This window comes from Gopherus evgoodei, chromosome 4 (genome assembly GCF_007399415.2).
Source record: "Gopherus evgoodei ecotype Sinaloan lineage chromosome 4, rGopEvg1_v1.p, whole genome shotgun sequence".
NCBI lineage: Eukaryota > Metazoa > Chordata > Testudines > Testudinidae > Gopherus > Gopherus evgoodei.
The window spans coordinates 32,894,390-32,915,562 of NC_044325.1; the positions used below are offsets into that span (position 1 = coordinate 32,894,390).

Genomic DNA, 21,173 nt, shown 5'->3' on the forward strand with positions numbered 1-21,173 from the left:
TTCCAGGGGGAGAGGGAGAGAGGAAATACTCAAGAAGTGAGTTATACTTAATTATGAACAAATTTTAGTTACAGGGAAACGTATTGCCAGATAGGGGTTATTTTCTAAAACATCAAGTTGTAGATTTTGGGACAGCCTGATATTTCTGTAATACTTATGTATGTATGCAATAAAATGTATTGCATTTTTATAACTGTGAGGCTGGGGTGTTTACTTTGATTATTTCCGGCAAATGTTAATTTGAAAAAGATTCTGTCTCTATAATACTCTGTGAGCAAACTATGAAGGCAGATAGCAGTTCAACAGTTACACTAGTTTCTTTTCCACAGGTCTGGTTTTCTGATGATGGAGGCAACACTTTTATGTTGTTAATCACTCTGGAGAATGAAATAATTATAAAAACAAATACGTGTGTTTATAGTCACTCAGTTGCATTTGTGACGGACAAGGGAAACATCTTCTTTACTAAGGCAGGTGAGGAACTCAGAATTAGTTCTGCAGTGATCAGGAACTGACCCAGGGCAGCTGCTTTGCTAACCATGCACCGGGAAAAACAGTTAAAGCTAGTTCTTTGTTACCATTATTTTACAGTACATTGGCTGAAGGGATACAAGAAGTCTTTTAAACTGCTACAAAATATAATTATTCAATTCATATCTTCTGTTAAATTCTGAACCAACTGTCATTAGGTTGGAAAAACTCTTTGTATTGCTAACATTAACATACACATCTAAAACTGCAAAGCAGATAATCTGTTTGGGCTGAGCATCAGTAATGGTATGCTCCACACTGTGACTGAAGTCAGTGGGAGTTTTATAAAAGCAGCAAAGAATCCTGTGGCACCTTATAGACTAACAGACGTTTTGGAGCATGAGCTTTCGTGGGTGAATACCCACTTCCTCAGATGCATGTAATGGAAATATCCAGGGGCAGGTATATATATGTGTGCTAGCAAGCAAGCTAGAGATAACGAGGTCAGTTCAATCAGGGAGGATGAGGCCCTGTTCTAGCAGTTGAGGTGTGAAAACCAAGAGAGGAGAAACTGGTTCTGTAATTGGCAAGCCATTCACAGTCTTTGTTCAATCCTGAGCTGATGGTGTCAAATTTGCAGATGAACTGAAGCTCAGCAGTTTCTCTTTGAAGTCTGGTCCTGAAGTTTTTTTGCTGCAGGATGGCCACCTTAAGGTCTGCTATAATGTGGCCAGGGAGGTTGAAGTGCTCTCCTACAGGTTTTTGTATATTGCCATTCCTAATGTCTGATTTGTGTCCATTTATCCTTTTCCGTAGAGACTGTCCAGTTTGGCCGATGTACATAGCAGAGGGGCATTGCTGGCATATGATGGCATATATTACATTGGTGGATGTGCAGGTGAATGAACCAGTGATGGTGTGGCTGATCTGGTTAGGTCCTGTGATGGTGTCGCTGGTGTAGATATGTGGGCAGAGTTGGCATCGAGGTTTGTTGCATGGATTGGTTCCTGAGCTAGAGTTATTATGGTGCGGTGTGCAGTTACTGGTGAGAATATGTTTCAGGTTGGCAGGTTGTCTGTGGGCAAGGATTGGCCTGCCACCCAAGGCCTGTGAAAGTGTGGGATCATTGTCCAGGATGGGTTGTAGATCCTTGATGATGCGTTGGAGGGGTTTTAGCTGGGGGCTGTATGTGATGGCCAGTGGAGTCCTGTTGGTTTCTCTCTTGGGTTTGTCTTGCAGTAGGAGGCTTCTGGGTACACGTCTGGCTCTGTTGATCTGTTTCCTTATTTCCTCATGCGGGTATTGTAGTTTTGAGAATGCTTGGTGGAGATTTTGTAGGTGTTGGTCTCTGTTTGAGGGGTTAGAGCAGATGCGGTTGTAAACAGTGGGAGTTTTGTCATTGACTTAACTGATTGCAGGACTGAACCTTGGGGCTTTGAGCCTGCAATGAGCATGTATGCACTGATCCCTTGAGCCAGGCAGAGCCTCTTTGATGATAATGAACACACGGGCTTATCCCAGTGCTCAGGGCAGAATCAGGACCTTGTATAGTATGTGCCTTAGGAGATAATCATTCAATTACATTTGTTTGTGATTTTGTTCTAAACAGTTTTTATTTATTAACTTACCATAAGCTTGTTTCTTCTGAGGCAGAGGCCTCATCCTGAGCCATCACAGCTCCCTCGGAAGCCAACAGCAGCCTTCAGCCCTATTGCAATAAACCGAAACTCACTATGCTACCGAGTTTTGCTTGTGCAGGTGACCTATTTTCAGCATCTTCTCCTACGTTCTTTCTCTGTAGGTTTAGAAAGATATGCCAAGCTTACGACATCAGCACACAATGTTTTCAATTTGTACTATGACCACTTGGGGTCTTTAAATATAATTTCACTGAATGAATCAGTCTCTGATAGTCTGGAAATACACCTGCTTGATGTTATCACTCTAATACAGGTTAGTTGTATAACAACATTATCAAACTCTTGTAGAATACTTTTAAAACCACTCCTGCCTCCCCAGGCACAAAGTTTAAGGACATTTCAAGGAAATTTCAAGGAATCCACTCTCAGCCTTTGGACAAGCTACAAGGCTGCTGTGAAACCCCTGTCTGGGTATTTCTAGTCCAGGACCTGGAATAAATCACAGACCTTTCTTCACCTTTATGCTGAGTACAATTAAGTGTGGATCCAGTAGTCCATCTCTCCATTCCACTTCAAACATCATCGTCTGGCTCTCCTATTTGGATTCAGCACAGGTTTGCACAGGCCTTTCCCCACTAGCAGATGGTGCAATGCTATGCTTGAATAGAGCAGAAGGTTTTGAGTGTGCCCTCCACACACAAGTGGATTTCACCTTAAATGGAAGAGAGCCGAATCACCCAGTGCTGCTCACACATAGAGTGGGTGCTGGTAAATTGTATTTCTTTTTATATTGTATCTTTTATGCCAATTATTTCTCAGTGCTTTGCAGAATTTGAGTTTAAATAGTAACATTTTAATTAAGTGAGCAGAGCAATTCCCAAGTATATGGTGAGACGGAATAATGTACTGACTAATACCAAAAGAAGAGAAGGCTTAAGAACTATGAAGAAATGAACTTTCTTTCATAGTAATAGACAGAAGCTCATGATGCAGGAATAAGAAGTGGGAGGCTGAGTGAAATTTAGGTAAAATCTGATCAATCTATGGGCCTAAGCAACATGGTTAACCTAAAAAAAAAAATCACATTTCAATTATAAATACTCCAGGAAATGTGACCGTCCATAGTTGCTAATAACGATGTAGTAAGAAGTTGGCATAATACCTGTTAAATCAAATGGGCAACACGTAATTGTCCAATAATATAGTCCTTGTACTTACTGGGTTTTTTAATTACTATTTAAAAAAAATAATCAGTGAACTCAAAAGAAATACCTTTGTTGCCATTTAAAAACATTTGCCAACAGTTTCACATCTCAGATGCTGCAGTTTTCCCTTTACTTAGCAAAGGAAATAACTGCTGTACCTCAAATACCACTCTCTTAAGCTTGGCTACTGTTGCCTTTTTAATGGGATGGTCTCTATATTTACAGTGTCCTGTAGGTGTTAGAAAACTTTTGTAACATTTTATATGGAGGGAAGGAACAGATTATTTGAAATGTCCTTATTTTACTAATTTGTCTTTATTCAGTTTTCAAGGCATCAGCACAATTTTATATTTTACATTGTTTAGGCAAAGAAGAATAAAAAGAAAAAGGATAACAACTACTATATTCCCTCCATTCTAGGAGGACGACATAGGTTTTGATGGCCCATTGTCGCCACAATACATCACTGAACAGCAAATGGTATTTTTGGAACATATCCCATTGAATGCAAAATCAAGAAGTGTTCAAAAGTCAAGTTTTTATGGTCTGCACAAAGGCAAGGTGTTACAATATTGGTAAATAGATGAACTCTTGCTATATTATTAGTATCAAAGAACATTCAATATTTTCATGTGGTAATCATTTAAAAGAGCATTGCTAAATACTTTTTTTCATAGTTGGTATTTTATTAAAATGTTTTATATACCATTTTAGGAATGTGGAAACATTGGCAAAGAGCTGCCCTCAATCATACTTTCCAAATCTATTGGCTTCAATGGGGTTACCGGGGTATAACCAAGGGCAGATTTTAGCTGGATATGGATTTTTCTGTCAATTTTTACTTTTTCCATTCTGCAAAGGATGGGTACAGTCTTGGTGTACTCCAAGCAAAGCTTGCACTGAAGTCCTATAGATGGTCAGTGGCCTTCGGAAAGTCTTTCTTTACCAGATGGTTAGCAGCAAACATTGCCCTCTAATTGTCCAATGGAGCAACATCAGCGGCAAACAATCTAAATAAAATGGCAGAATCATGAAAGAGAGCCATAAGTGGAATTTACTAGGATACCATTAAGTCCAGTGGGAGTTCAATGGTAGTTTTATTTAATTTGGGACTGTAGTATCTAGCCCTTACATTTTGTGTGTGTGTGTGTGTGTGTGTGTGTGTGTGTGTGTGTGTGTGTGTGTGTTATAGTGGAGCTTGGATTTATTGCAGCTTTTTATTTACTTGCTTCTTGTGTACACTAACATCATGTGTTAAATCAGCACAACACTGGTGCGAAGGGTTTTTAGAAATAACTGACAGCACATAAAACTTCATTTTGGTCTAGCTCCTGTATTGCTTGTGGTTATTTTTGGTTTTAAATTTTGTAAATGAATGTAACGCTTATGAAAATGTCCTAATACTGCTCTGCCAGTTTACATCAACTCTGCTTCTCCAGCCCTGTGCCTCATTTGCATAGCAGCAGACAGTCATAACCTAATTATGTGTTGACTTTGTGTTGAATGTAAATGTCTGTTAGAGCGTTCAATATCATTAAAGACAGTTTCTCTGTCTAATGGGCTAAATCTTACCTTCTGGTTGCTGTGTGAAGGACATTGTGGCAGTACTAGTGAACAGGCATCCACCTGACACAAACCGCCACCACTACAACCCTTTGCTTGCCGCAGCAGACAGGCAAAGGACTTCATAGGTAAAGAAGCTAATCAACTATGTCAATCAGCAGTTATGTTTTAAATATACTTTGAGCTCTGCAGCAAACTACACTTCCCCACTTTACCCTTGCCAGCAGTCACCTGTCTCTCTTCAGAAATAACAGTAGAAATCATCAGTATAGCCTCTTTCACTCTTCTTTCCCTTTGCATCTGGATTGAGTTTTTTCAGCTGCAGCTTTCTGATGCACCAAGAATTTACTTCAAACTTTGTCTACATTATGGAATTGTTACAAAAAATTGCTACCATTTCTAAGACCAGTTCAGCTGCAGTGGTGATGGGACCACTGGGAACTCTAGTACCCTTGTTTCTCTGGCTCTGGCAGCATTTTTAGCACCACATGTGTTAAAACAACATGGTGACTGAAAACAGCTGCCATCATGTGAGAGCCTCTGCACTAAGTTCTCCAGAGGCAGGACCATAGTAGAAGAGGAGCAGAGTGGCAGTGACTGCTTTTACAGTCCATGGGCTGGAATAGCAACTTTAGAGGAGTTGCACTGAAGCTCCATAGCCTGCCTGCAGGTTAGGAAGTGAATTCTATCTCTGCTACTCGCACCCAACATTGGACACAGTCCAGTTGTTCTGGCTTTGTGTTGGAGACAGACATGGGTAATTTCTACTCTAATGGACCTGACTAGCACCTTAGTTCATGACAGCATATCCATTCAGGAATGGTGTTTAAACATATGCTTAGCTGTCTAAACTTATGCTTAAATCCTATTGAAGTCAATTGGATTTATGTCTCTTCTGTAAGTACTGTTGTGAATAGGGTTGGACTTAAGCATGTGTAAATTCTTTAATTAGCGAATTGTCTAATGTAATAACAAATATATGCTTCCTGCCCATGTAGGCCAAGTGGATCAGCTACAATAGTCAATGTTTTCCATCATGAATATCCTCCACAATATTTATCCTCTGTCATCGTAGACGTTCTGGAAAAGTTTCCCTTTGGATCTGAAGAGAAAAACTCCTTTATACATAATTCTTTAAGTATTTTGAAGGTGTCAGACACCACCAGAGTTAAGCTTCAGCTTGTTTCTGAAGGTAAGTTACAGATTCCATTGATTCTGTACAGTAATGAGGTACTTTTTTTTTTTGGAAAATAACCTCTTATATGACCTTCTACAAAAAAAAAATCCCCATTCTAGTAGTCTGAATGTACACTATATTTAAGCTGCAGATAAAGGAATTCACATTTCAGTGGGGTTAGTTCTCCAAAAGCATAAAACTGAATTTCTTTTCTATTTCTTCATGGCTAGATATCTCAAATCCTTCTCTGAGTGCTTCTCTTTGCTTTGACAAGCAAGCAAGTTCTGGGCACCAGCAAAGTGGTTGGTTCTAAAGAGTTATTCAGTATTGGCTAAATCAATGACTCCACTACCAGTACTAGCTACTTCTTTCCATGTAGGATTAATATAGCAAGTGCCTTCTCCTCAATTGACACCAGCACCAGATAGATTTATTCTACCCCAGGATCTCCTAGTACCAAAGGAATTAGAATCTCTTCTTTTGTCAGGAGATATGCACCTGTCAATATGAGTCACAAGACTGTCATCAAAACCAACTGAATCTTCAGTACTGACCAGAGCATAGACCTTACCACAAATTACTCCACCTTCTACTGCATGCCACACTTTTGAATTTGATGTCTCATCAGATTCACAACATAGAGATGAGAACACACAACCTTATTTTTCTAGGAGTCCCTCCCCAGAATATCAGTCAGAAAGGGTATCTTGAGTGTCCAGGCAGGATAGAGATGCACAATTCCCCCCACAGCAGAAAACCTTCTACAAGAAGGACATATGGGAAATGCTTCCTCGTGAGTGACAGTCTACATTTGGTCTGCTTCCTCGTGAGTGACAGCTATCTCCTGTTTTAGATTACTTATTCCTAAAAAATAGGGGGCTGTCACTGAGTTCCATTAGAGTGCATTTGGCAGCTATTAGCAGCTTTCCCCTCCATTAGAAGGTTTCTTGATTATTTTTTTTCCCTCGCCCAATGACATAGGTTTATCAAGTGGTTACTGAAACTTTTTCTACCTATTGAGATCCACTTTGGGATCATAATTTGGTCCTTATAGCACTTGAGTCCCCTGTTTAAGCCTTTAGCAAGATGTTCTTTTCTACATTTGCAGTGAAGACATCTTTCCTAGTAGCTATTATGTCAGCTAAGATGAAATAATATCCAAATTCTACCTTAATTAGGACATTCAATTACTAACATTTTATCCTAAATTTCATGCCAATCTTGAAGAAGCAAGATTTCACTCATTAGAGAGTATTAGCCTTTTATCTCCAAAGACTAAAGTCCTGAAGAACCTCCCGGATGCTCTTTATTTCATTTGCAGAAAGGTGCCCCTGTTTCTACTCAGATTATTGAAATCGGTTTTAGGGTGAATAAGAACATGCTCTAAAATCATGACATTAGACCCCTCCCCCAGACTATTCTTAGAGCTCACTCCACTAGACTTCAGTCTACATCTGCAGCCTTGTTGAAAATTATCTCTATTATAGATATTTGTAAAGAGGTTATTTGGGGCTCTATTCACACTTTCTCAAGACATTAGGCTAGAAGTCTAGAGACTTCTGGATTGGAATCCTCTTTTGGCAGGGCAGTACTTCATCTGTACTAGATAGGATGCTGAACACCCAGCTCCATAATTAGTTTACTGCTTGGGAGGCATTTACAGTGGAAAACCCATAGGGACAATTGCTCAGAGAGTTTACCTGTACAGTAACTGGTGGTCTTTAAGATGTGTTGTCCCTGTTGATGTTCTACTACCCATCTTCCTTCACCTCTGCTTCAGAGTCCCTAGCTTATGCTGGGTACTGTGATGGAGTGGCGATTGATCCTGCCACACTACCCTTTATACCCTTGGAATGGTGCACAAAGATAACCAGGATGCATGTGTGGACCAAACAGTTATTGCTGGCAAAAATCTCCAATCAAAAACATATTGCATGCATGCACATCTGAAACAGAACACCCATAGAGACAATGCACCTTGAAGAACTCTAGTTACTGTACAGGTAAATAACATCTCCTTTCTTTTCCAAAATCTTAAATGTTTGAATATCAGACAGGTGATGATTTCAAATTGCACTACTCTATTCTCTTCCCTGAAACTCCATACAGGTAATGTTCTCTAATAGTTAGTGGTATTTCTAGTTAATATTATTTAAAAATTTAATTTAAAACTTGCTAGTTTCACTTTTATTTCGAGTTATCAACTTTTAAATTCCATCTGCCTTCTCTGATCAACTTACTACTTCATTACTTACATATCTGTCTTCTATAGAAAAGTTGGGGGACAACTATATAGGTTTATTATTACTTAATATTTATATTATGGTAGCACCTAAAGGCAACAACCTCACTGAGCTACTTTGTGCCAGGCACTGTATAAATACAAAATAAATGATAGTCCCTGCCCCAAAGAGCTTACTGTTTAGGGCCAAATCCTTTAACCTGGAGAATTCAGGACCTGTGTAGCAAGGAAGGGTTGAAACATCTAGAGGAGGGGGAGCAGGAGCAGCTATGAGAATGGGAAATGTAAGAACCAGCCTCCGATTTGGAAAAAGATGACTCTCCTTTTGCTGACCACAGAGGTGCCATTCCAGATGGTGCCAGCAATTGGTGCAGAGGAGAGGTCCATAGAGAAGTGAACATCATGGGTTTTATCATTCCCAGTACCAAAGTAAAAGCTGTCAGGGGTACATGAATCTGGCATGGTACTGAGCTCTATAATGATCCTGCTGGTTCTTCTGTGTCCACCAGCACCAATAGCATTGGCTCTTGTACTACTGGCGATATTGGCACCGACTGGGTCAGGAGATCCCTGGCAACCACAAATGCCTTTAGCATGGCTGGTACTGAGATAGTGTCAGTATGTGGTGTGGTGCCACGGATGTGGAAGGAGTTCCTTCTGGCTTTGGACTTGACGTCATCCATCTAGGTGCCAGAATCAATGGTTCTATCTTCTGCGGTACCGAAGCAGAGGAGTACTTAGACTTAGACTGCACTTTACTCTTATCCCCATGCCTAATAGACTTCAGTACCAATGATTTCCCCTGCTTCTTATGCCTCTTCTTGGGCAATGGTGATGGTAAAAGCTGTTGGGATTCAGACATGGTATGCACAGGTGCATCACTCAAGAAGAACAAAAGTATATATACCAATTGGGGGGAGGGATAGCTCACTGGTTTGAGCATTGGCCTGCTAAAGCCACGGTTGTGAATTCAATCCTTGAGGGGGCCACTTAGGGATCCAGAGCAAAATCAGTACTTAGTCCTGCTGGTGAAGGCAGGGGGCTGAACTCAATGACCTTTCAGGGTCCCTTCCAGTTCTGAGAGATAGGTGTATCTCCATATATTATTAAACAATGAAATCAGAACTGTGTTAACAAATTTGAGACAATTTTCTCTTGCTTCATTGTTAATTATTACCATAAAATATTCATATTTAATCCTTTTATTACATGGTGTCCAAAGGCCCCATAATGGTAAATGATATCTTCATATGTGTTTGTATATCTGAACCCTGAAAACCTAAGGAGACAAGTGACATAAAAAGAGTGGAGGGAGAGAGTGTTAGAAGCACAAACACACTGAGAATTCTGAGTTGTTTGCAGACGTCCTCATTTTTCTTTCAGAGTAGCCAAATGAGCAATATTACCACCACTATTAACATATTTTGAAAAGTCATTGTATTCTAAACCCCAATTTTCACTCCCTCTAAACACTTCCTTTGAGTCTGTAACTCCCCATGTTTTTTTCTCAGCCTCAAGCTGAAACTGGACATTTTACAACCAGTTCAGATGAGCTGTCCTGGAGTTATACAAGCATGAAAAAAGTGTCTGTTTTTTTTATATAGATATATAATCTTTCAGTGGAATCTAGCTTGAACTCCACTCAAAATGCTTGTTTGTTTGTTTGTTTTTTAAGAAATGCCATGGACTTAGTTTTCCCAGAGGAAAAATGACTATGACATACTTAAAGAAATTTATGTACAAATAAATTATAAGCAATTGAAATAGTGCCACTGAAAGAGAGTATATTGCCACCCTTAAACTTATTCCAGAAATGGTCATTTGTATCAATACTGAAAGCTGCAAATTCACCTACCCAAAAATGCCCTTCTATAAACCTAGGGCTGGATGCGGCCTCCTGCTGCTGTGCACAAAGCAGCTGCAAAACTGGCTCAAGCAACTACCCGAGGGTTTCCTCAGTATCAAAACCCCGTGTTGGAGTAGAGCTGGAGGTGCAGCTCTCATGTCATGGTAAGAGGAGGCACACAGCATTTCACAGGATCAGAGCCTATGTTTAGTAAAATGTATCGCAGTTACAACAAACACAAATGTTTGAAATCCAATATGAGTTTTTATTTCTAAACTTACTTATGAGCATTCTTTATTGAAATTATGAGCCAGATTTGGACACCATGATTCACACTGAATAATATGTTAATTTACATGTGGTCATACCAGTGAAGGAATAGGGTACTGCTCAATTTTAGTAAGGGTGCCATAATCTGGCCCAAGATTTGCATACTAAAAATTACTGAACAGAAAATGTAATTATTCTGTTTTCTTAATTTAGATAATAGTTCAGAGAACATTGTTTCTTCAAGTCTTAATGTATTTAAATCTTCTGATATTGAGAAGACTGTGGTGATTCCTGGCTTTAGCAGCTTCCTGATTGTTGAAGTTCTGGATAGTCTGAATGCTTTGGCAGATGCCACCATGCCTGAGAGAGTGCCTTTCAACAAAACCTTTACCTCAGACATGTGGTTTGTGTATGACTTTGGCACTAAGAATGGAAGAAAATGGAAGATTATAGTAGACACCTGTAGATACTGGGTACAAGAACTTAATAATCTACCACTAAATGCCATTAAATACCTGGATCTTACCCAAACCTTCAATTTTGGTTTCAGAGTAACCCCTGTTAATACAGGTGAGACATTTTGAATTTTGTTTTATCTCTTGAGCTCTATAGTCTGAACACAAAACATAAAATAGCTATGAGGCTGGTTTGGGTGAATTTTATATGATAATGGCCAGATACTGATTTCAGTTAGATGTAAATGTGGAGTAACTCCAGTGAAGACGATGTCCTACATTTCAAGCCCCTGCCACTTGCTGGAATTATAAACTGAAATTATACATGGTTGTTTTGAGACAAAAGGAAGTTTTTTAACCATATTCTGTTTACCTCCACTCTCTCCTCACCCCCAAAACTAAGCACCTTAGTATGGCTATTGTAACATTAAAACATTTTGACAGATGGTTTCTCTTTGCACTTATAACTAGGTTAATTTTAAACCTTCAAATTTGCTATATGTGATGGGTTCGGTCACAGAGACCCCCTTGGGACTGTGACCTAATGTGCTGAAATTACCTCTGAGCCTGGTTTCCCTGCCAGTTTGGAACTCCAGAACCCTGCCTTGTTGAGCCAAACACATTAGCCTGCTGCAGCATAGACCCAGGGTCTGGGCCACACCCCCAACGCTGCAGGTTTTAAGTGAAAACAGCTCTGCAGGTTACTTGACTCCAGCACCCAGACACCCAGCTCCCAATGGGATCCAAATCCCAAATAAATCCGCTTTACTCTGTATAAAGCATATACAGCATAAACTCATAAATTGTCTGCCCTCTATAACACTGATAGAGAGAGATGCACAGCTGTTTGGGTTTACTAATAAACAAAAGTGATGTTATTAAGTATAAAAAGTAGGATTTAAGTGGTTCCAAGTAATAGAAAGAACAAAGTAAGTTACCAAGCAAAATAAGGCAAAAACATGCAAGTCTTAGCCTAAGAAACTGATTACAGGTAATATCTCACCCTCAGATGTTCCAATAAGCTTCTTTCACAGATCAGACTTCTTCCTAGTCTGGGCCCAATCCTTTCCCCTGGTACAGTCCTTGTTAGTTCCAGCAGACATCTTAGGTGTTAACTCGGGGGGTTTTCATGACTGGCTCTCGCTTTGTCCTGCTCCACCCCCTTTTATAGCTTTGGCACAACGTGGGAATCTTCTGTCTCTTTGGGTCCCCACCCCGCCTTCTAAATCAAAAAGTACCAGATTTAAGATGAATTTCATTATCAGCAGACATAGTCGAATGTCCCTGTGAGACCTCATTCTTCATTACCCACGGGCTGGCCCACATGTACACAGGAAGCCATGCAAGTAAATAAACCATTTACAACCAATTGTCATAGTCAATGGGAATCATCAAGATTCTAAACCACCATTAATGACCTAAACTTTGCATATTTATAGCTTCAGATACAAGAAGGATGCATGCATACAAATAGGATAAACACACTCAGTAGATCATGAGCTTTGTACTGATACCTTACAAGAGACCTTTTGCATACATTATATTCACATTCATAAACATATTTTCATAAAGCATATGGAGTGCAACGTCACACTATAGACTTAAGGGCATGATCCAAATTTCATTATGTCAACGAGAGTCTTTCCATTGACTTCAGTGAACTTTGGATCTGGCCCTCTCTTCTTAGCAAAGGCAAGTAGATTTTGACATGCTTGGAGAAATACAGTTGAAGAAATTTAATTCAAAGGTGAAGCTGAATTTTTTTCTTTTAAAATGTGTTTTCATTGATTTTTCAATTACATATAAGCAACAGATGACACTCTGACTTTTGGACCCTTTTTTAAAAATAGTTGGCCAAAATTAGATGTATGACTAAATCAAACCAAAGGAATAAAATAATAACAGGAAAGAGAACAGGAAGTGCCAGAGACCACAATGATTAAATACAATTTTTTATGTAAACAGTGCAGTATGGGTGCTTTTTCCACTTGTGTGTTAATCCCCAGTGTCACTAGGCCAGGCTTCTCCCCAGCTCCAAAATATATGCTGCCATGTCAATTGTCTTGCAAGCAGGGCCAGTGCAAGGATATTTTGCACCCTAGGTGAAACTTCCACCCCTACTCCCCCCCCTCCCCCCCCCGGAGCATTGCTTATTATAAACTTTCAAAAATGAATACTGCATAATGTGGCATTGTTACTTAGAATTAATACACATTCGGCTTGAAAATGTATTACTTTAATTATTTAGACTACATATTTAATGAAAAGAAATGAATAATCTGACAGGGTGTGGGGCTGGCTGGCTTTAGACAGGGCAGGGGATGCAGAACTGGTTGGAGATGGGGTGCGGGGTTGGCTGGAGATGGGGGTGTGGGGCTGGCTGCTTCAGGCACAGGGGTGCAGCAGGGGCTGGCTGGAGACGGGGGTGTGGGGCTGGCTGCTTCAGGCACAGGGGTGCAGCACAGGCTGGCTGGAGAAAGGGGAGTGTGGGGCTGGCTGCTTCAGGCACAGGGGTGCAGCAGGGGCTGGCTGGAGAAAGGGGAGTGTGGGACTGGCTGGCTTCAGGCAGGGGGGTGTGGCAGGGGTTGGCTGCAGGTAGGGGGTGTGGGGCTGGCTGCAGGGGGGTGGGAGTGAGGGAGAACCACCCACCAGCACTCACCGGCAGCATGGCTGGGGCCAGGTCTTTGCACTGCCCCCCACTGGTGAGTGCTGGCCTGGCCCTGCTGCAGAGTTCAGGGGAGTGGAGGCGGGGCAGAGCTGAGCAGAGGTGGGGGCCGTGTGGCAGAGCCAGAGCAGCATGGAGCAGTGCTGTGCCTCCAGCAGCCGGAAGAGGAATGACGTCACTTCCCGGCCAGCCGGAGCTGATCAAAGCTGCAGCGCCCCCTCGCACAGCAGTGGGAAGAGGGTTCCACATTTAGCTGGCACTGGGTGAGCATCCCAGATATTCTGGGCACCGCTTTTTGGTGCCCTCAAATCTTGGCGCCCTAGGCGGCCACCTAGTTTGTCTAGTGGTTGCACCGGCCCTGCTTACAAGGAGGCTTACTTTCTTAATAGAAGCCAACAAATAAAGAGAAAAACAATTTTAACTCAGTCCTTGCTTTCAGGTTGCTGCTCTACTCGTCTCAGGGCCCTCTGGCAGGTTCTCAGTTCTTAGCAGCCTCAGGGCTGTCTCCCTGAGTACCAACCCCCACTTTGTTCCAGAGGACCTACCAGCTGTATTCCAGTGTGGCTCTCCCTCCCCAGGCACAGCCTGTGTCAATCAACCCCTCCTCTTCCTGCCCACCACCAACACTTTATAGGTACAGGGGTAGCTCAGACCTCTTTAACTGGCTACACTGAACTCACCTGCTTGGTCCAAGGGAGGTAGGCCTAGTCTTTCCTTAGGGACTAACTGCTTTGTGACGCCCAGTAAGAATCAAAGAAAATTAAGAGTTGGTGAGAGTGTTAGAAAATTAGTGTCAGTATTTTAGGACTTGTTCCTGCACATTAAGTAGCTTCAGTCTTGTGAAGAGTCTCCTTGACTTCAGTGAGTGTCCTCACATAAGTCAAGATTCTCACATGTGTAAATGTTTGCAGGGTCAAGCTATTTAAAAAGATAACTATCAGAATCCCTGGTATAGATCTCTCCCATACATGCCAATGTAAGTGAATGTAGTTGCGTGGGTGTATTTGATAGCAGATTTTGACCCTAAATCTGCAATTCAATCCCAGGTTGAAAATTTTAACCTTTATGATAGTGTGGTTGATGATGTACAAAACAAAGAGCAGCACAGTACCTAGGCAAGGATGTTGCATCCTAAATTAGGGGTACATAACAGTTCCTACACATCTGGTGGGATTTTCCAAAGCACTCAGAGAGAGATAAATACAGGTCCCACTGGAAATTTAATGAGACTCGTGCTCCTAAATTCCTTAGGCACTTTTGAAAATCCCATTTTAGTGCAATATATTAGCAGAGGATGGTCAAATTGCTAAGTGATGCAGAGTTCTTCTTCCTTTTAACACACACACACACGCACATGCACACGCACACGCACACTATGCATTGAAGAATTAATGTTGGTAAGCTTTGTGGCAGAATTCTGTTTTAACAAAGAAATGGAATGAAGAATGAATGTTTGGAAAATAACAGGAAGCATGATATTCTAAGCAAAAGAGGTGGCATGGAAAAAGGTGCAAAGGCCAAGGTGGGTGAGGCATACCAAAGCTGCATTGCTGAGGCCGAGTAACAATATTGGTGAGAAATGAGAGCTGAGATAAAGGCCAGCATAAAATTGTGCAGAGCACTGAGAATGAGGGTGAGAAGCTCGATTGTGAGAGCGTATCTGATTCAAAGACAACGGGAGTGACATGATCGAGTGGTGAGATGGGAAGATGATTTTAACAGCAGCACAGACTAGAAAGAATGGGATGAGATGAGAAGCAGGGAGGCCAGAGAGGAAGAAGTCAGGAAATTCTCAGCTATGGTTCCCACAAAAATCTGTACTCATCTATGTAAGGACACATTACAGTAACAGGTCAACTAACCTGTTCAGCCAAACTAAAAAGCGACTACTAATGTTGAGGAGGAGGACATTCAGAACTGAGAGTAGGGGATAACTCTTGCCTGTTGATGCCATATGGACACAAATCTCTTCCCTTTGAGTGGAGCATTAGATGGCAACTCTGAGTTCAAACTTTGAGTCCTGTGCTTAATTGTTCCTCACTGGAGTTTTTCCTGTAGTAAGGGAGCACATGGTTCCAAGTAATTATGATCTTCATTTCTGTGCTTGATTTCACAGCCTATCCAATCTTTCACATGCCACTAATGAAGCTAGTAGTTGGAAATCCATCCATATTTAAAGTGAAGACAAATGATTACTGGGATGACACTGATAGTTACACCATGGAATTCTCTGTTACTAACAATTTTTACAAACAAGTAAGAGCAGACAAGTAGTGAGTAACATACTGGCTCCTACAATAATATCTTTCATTTTTTATTTAGCAAAGTTTTGATAAAGGGGAGCAGAGCAGATGATTATACATTGAGAGAATTTACACTTCTGTAGTGACTGGGTCATGTAGAATATCTTTGTTAAAGGACTTTGCTATGAAACATTTTCAACATTTAATCAAAATTTTGTGAATATCTATTGCCTGTTGACCCTCAGTCCTTGTGTAAAGTTCTCATACATGTCACTGCGAGTTCCATCTATGGAATGAGTATGGCTCAAGAATCTATCTAGTATATATAATATAAAATTATTGCCAAGTGACATATTCTTTTTCACTTGTTTCTGTTCTCCCCCACATCTCTACCCTTAGTGTAATTTGTTATGCATTTATATGATTCATTATCAGTGCAGTTTATTTTCTAACTTCTTCAGGGCAGAGGCCTTGTTATTCTAGTTGTCTGTATGTGGGTCTACATGAGCATATTGCCTATGAGGCGTAAAAGATTAATGGAGATCAGAATGTAGGCTTCGAGGCCAATTAATATTAGTGTGAATGCCCCACAGGGAAGTGACACTGCCATGCCAGAGCATGGAAATCTTAGATTAATGATGGAAGAGTTACCCCCCCAGGTTTCACCTTGACAGTCTCTTTCTAAGCTTTCAGAGTGTTTGATGTTGGGGTAATGTCAATATTTGTCAAGTAATATGGAGCAACTCAGGAAAAAATTACCCCTTTGTAAAGTTTTTCTTTTTAATCTTTCACCCCCCGCCCCTTCCATTGCTGTGGGCTTTTTCACAAGCACAGGGCTGCCCGGGGGGGGGGGGGCAAGTGGGGCAATTTGCCCCAGACCCCCACGAGAATATAGTATTCTATGGTATTGCAACTTTTTTTATGGAAGGTGCCCCCGAAATTGCTTTGCCCCAGGCCCCCTGAATCCTCTGGGTGGCCCTGCACAAGCATGGCAAAAACACACAAAAATAAAATCAGCACTAGTGAGATAATGACTTGTCTACCCAAATTCATATGCTATATGTACCCACATTAATTCTGTTAATCAGAACATCCCCTCTTTTATCACGTCATAATCCTTAATTCACCCCCTTCCCCAAAGCATCCTGGTTAAAAAAAAATGGCCTTTACAGCATGACCAGAAAATTAACAAGCATGGGCTGTGGTAGATTAAGTGGAACTGTGAATTCCTGAGTCAAGGATGCCTCACAGGGCATGTCCTACCATCCCCAACCCTTTCCCCTTCCCCTTTAAAACAGGTAGCTTGAGTACCCCGCTGATCACAACCATAGTCCTATTACATGTAGAGAGAGGCAGCTGTTGTGGTAATTAAGCATAGAAATTTATCGCAATTGTGAGCTCAACTGTGAGAAGTGAGTGCAAGTTTATAAACTATCCCAATAAGCTATACAAATATTGATGGGAAAGGTGCAGAAGGGAGACAGACTGAATTAACCCAAACAGAAAGGCCTACTGATCTAAGTCAGGGACTTTATTAAGATCATGCCTGGTATCCAAGAGAAGTGTGGGTCCAGAAATCAATGAACCAAAATCGATGTGTCGGAATTTAGTCCTATTAGACAAAATAATGAAGAGATGGGCTATTTCACCTATCATCCCTTTTGGGGTTCTTCAAAAAAATAAGATTAGGGGAGGGAATTCAGATGAATGGAAGTGAATACAATAATTGCTGACTGCATAATTGTACCTGTAACTGTAATTGCACAACTTCCTGGTTCAACTACTGGAGGAACCAACCAGGGCCATTTTCCTCTTGACCTGTTGCTTACAAACAGGAAAGAATTGGTAGGGGAAGTAGAAGCAGCTGGCAACCTGGGCAGCAATGACCACGAGATGGTTGAGTTCAGGATCCTCACAAAAGGAAGAAAGGAGAGTAGCAAAATACAGACCTGGACTTCTGAAAAGCAGACTTTGACTCCTTTAGGGAACTGATCAGCAGGATCCCTGGGAGGCTAAGATGAGGGAGAAAGGAGTTCAGGAGACCTGGCTGTGTTTTAAAGAAGCCTTACTGAGGTATCAGAAACAAACCATCCCGATGTGCAGAAAGAAAGCAAATAAGGCAGGCGACCAGCTTGGTTTAACAGTGAAATCTTCAGTGAGCTTAAACACAAGAAGAAAGCTTACAAGAAGTGGAAACTTGGACAGATGACTAGGGAGGAATATAAAAATATTGGTCGAGCATTCAGGGGTGTAATCAGGAAGGCCAAAACACAACTGAAATTGCAGCTAGCAAGGGACATGAAGGCTAACAAGAAGGGTTTCTGTAGGTATGTTAGCAACAAGAAAAAGGTCAGAGAAAGTGTGGGACCCTTAATGAATGGGGGAGGCAAACTAGTGACAGATGATGTGGAAAAAGCTGAAGTACTTAATTATTTTTTTGCCTCGGTCTTCACAGACAAGGTCAGATCCTAGACTGTTGCACTGGGCAACACAGTATGGGGAGGAGGTGAGCAGCCCTAAGTGGTGAAAGAACGGGTTAAGGACTATTTAGGGTATGTCTACACTACTTGCCGATCGATGGGTGGCGATCAATTTATCGGGGATCAATTATCACATCTCATCTAGACACGATATTTCGATCCCTGAATGCGCTCCTGTCGACTCCAGAACTCCACCAGGCTGAGTGGCAGTAGCAGAGTTGACAGGGGGAGCCGCAGCCATTGATCCTGCACCGTGAGGATGGGAGGTAAGTTGAAATAAGATACGTCGACTTCAGCTACGCTACTCCAGTAGCTGAAATTACATATCTTACATCGACCCCGCTCCCTAGTGTAGACCAGGCCTGAGAATAGCTGGACATGCACAAGTCCATGGGTCTAGATCCAATGCATCTGAGTGTGCTGAGGGAATTGGCTGTTGTGATTGCAGTGCCATTGGTCATTATCTTTGAAAACTCATGGTGATCAGGGGAGGTCCTGGATGACTGGAAAAAGGCAAATATGTGCCCATCTTTAACAAAGGGAAGAAGGAGAACCTGGGGAACTACATACTGGTCAGCCTCCTCATCTCAGTCCCTGGAAAAAAACATGGAGCAGGTCCTCAAGGAAACTATTTTGAAGCACTTAGGGGAGAGGAAGGTGATCAGGAACAGTCAACATGGATTTACCAAGGGCAAGTGTCATAAACAGATAGTTAAGGGTTAATGTCTCTTTTACCTGTAAAGGGTTAACAAACAGGGAACCAAAAACACCTGACCAGAGAACCAATCAGGAAACAAGATACTTTCAAATCTCGGTGGAGGGAAGCCTTTGTTTGTGTTTTGGGGGTTTTTTTTTGTTCCCTCTGGGTCCTGAAAGGGACTAGACGTGCAACCAGGTTTCTTGCCAATCTCCCTGCTCTTATATATTCAGAATAGTGAGTATTAAGTAGAAAGGCGGTTATAGTCTTTTGATTTTCTGTATTTGCAAATGTGTAGTTTGCTGGAAGTATTTTAAATTGTATTTTGCTGGGGGGAGGCTTCTCTTTAGTGTCTACAAGCTGAAAGACCCTGTAACTTTTACCATCTAAATTACAGAGACAACTTTTACTTTTTTTCTTTCTTTTTATTAAAAGTTTTGCTTTTTAAGACCTGTCTGATTTTTTTCTCCCTGTTGAGGCTCAAGGGAATTGAGTCTGTACTTACCAGGAAGAGAGGAGAAGGGAGAGAGGAAAGGTAGAATCCCTTTGTTAGATTCACGGAGCTTGAATCTGTCTATCTCTCCAGGATAGCCCAGGGAGGGAACGCCTGGAGGGGGAGAGAAGGGGGGGAAACAAACCTGATTTCTCTGTGTTGTGATTCAAGGAGTTTGAATCACAGTAATCTTCCAGGGTAACCCAGGGAGGGGAAGCCTGGGTGAGGCAACAGTGAGGGAAAGGGTTTACTTTCCTTGTGTTAAGATCCAGAGGGTCTGGGTCTTGGGGGTCCCCAGGCAAGGTTTTGGGGGGACCAGAATGTACCAGGCACTGGAATTCCTGATTGGTGGCAGCTTATCAGATCTAAGATGGTAATTAAGCTTAGAGGAATTCATGCTGGTACCCCATTTTTTTGGACTCTAAGGTTCAGATTGGAGAAATATACCATGACAGCAAGTCATGCCTGACCAACCTGATAGCCAGTTATCTCATCACAGAAGGTACTGTAGATATGGGGAAAGCAGTGGACGTGATATATCTTGACTTTAGCAAAGCTTTTGATGCTGTCTCCCACAGTATTCTTGCCAGCAAGTTAAAAGAGTATGGATTGGATGAATGGACTATAAGGTGGCCATATTGTCGGGCTCAATGGCTAGTGATCAACAGCTTGATGTCTTCTTGGCAGCCGGTATCAAACGGAGCACCCCGGGAGTTGGTCCTGGGGCCGGTTTTGTTCAACATCTTTATTAATGATCTGGATGAAGAGATGGATTGCACCCTCAGCAAGTTTGCAGATGACACTATGCTGGGGGGAGAGGTAGATATGCTGGAGGGTAGGGATAGGGTCCATAGTGACCTAGACAAATTGGAGGATTGGGCCAAAAGAAATCTTATGAGGTTCAACAAGGACAAGTGTAGAGTCCTGCACTTAGGATGGAAGAATCCTATGCACCGCTAAAGGCTAGGGACTGACTGGCTAAGAAGAAGTTCTGCAGAAAAGCACCTGGGGATTACAGTGGATGAGAAGCTGGATATGAGTCAGCAGTGTTCCCTGGTTGCCAAGAAGACTGACGGCATATCGGGCTGCATTAGTAGGAGCATTGCCAGTGGATCGAGGGAAGTGATTATTCCCCTCTATTTGGCAGTGGTGAGGCCACATCTGGAATATTGCATCCAGTTTTGGGCCCCCCAATACAGAAAGGATGTGGACAAATTTGAGAGAATCCAGTGGAGGGCAACAAAAATGATCAGGTGGCTGGGGCACATGACTTACGAGGAGAGGCTGAGGAAACTGGGCTGAGTTAGTCTGCAGAAGAGAAGAGTAAGGGAGGATTTAATAATAGCCTTCAACTACCTGGAGAGGTGGTTCCAAGGAGGATGGAGCCTGGCTGTTCTCAGTGGTGGCAGATGACAGAACAAGGAGCAATGGTCTCAAGTTGCAGAGGGAGAGGTCTAGTTTAGATATTATGAAACACTATATCACTAGGAGGGTAGTGAAGCACTGGAATGGGTTACCTAGGGAGGTGGTGGAATCTCCATCCTTAGAGGTTTTTAAGGCCTGGCTTGACAAAGCCCTGGCTGGGATGATTTAGTTGGTGTTGGTCCTGCTTTGAGCAGGGGGTTGGATTAAATGACCTCCTGAGGTCTCTTCCAACCCTCATCTTCTATGATTCTATGAAAGGGGAAGGAGTGAGCTTTCACCATTGTGGGTGCTATCCCCACTA

The 21,173-nt window shown here is 41.9% G+C and overlaps 1 protein-coding gene across 1 annotated transcript in view; it reads left to right on the forward strand.

Moving 5' to 3' along the window:
• The window catches only part of CATSPERB (cation channel sperm associated auxiliary subunit beta), an 85,661-nt gene that overhangs the window by 29,775 nt on the left and 34,713 nt on the right, over positions 1-21,173 (forward strand). The window contains exons 14-19 of the mRNA XM_030559495.1: positions 330-474; positions 2,273-2,424; positions 3,737-3,891; positions 5,878-6,071; positions 10,628-10,984; positions 15,651-15,790. Coding sequence (XP_030415355.1) covers positions 330-474; positions 2,273-2,424; positions 3,737-3,891; positions 5,878-6,071; positions 10,628-10,984; positions 15,651-15,790 — 1,143 coding nt within the window. The remainder of the gene's footprint in view (positions 1-329; positions 475-2,272; positions 2,425-3,736; positions 3,892-5,877; positions 6,072-10,627; positions 10,985-15,650; positions 15,791-21,173) is intronic.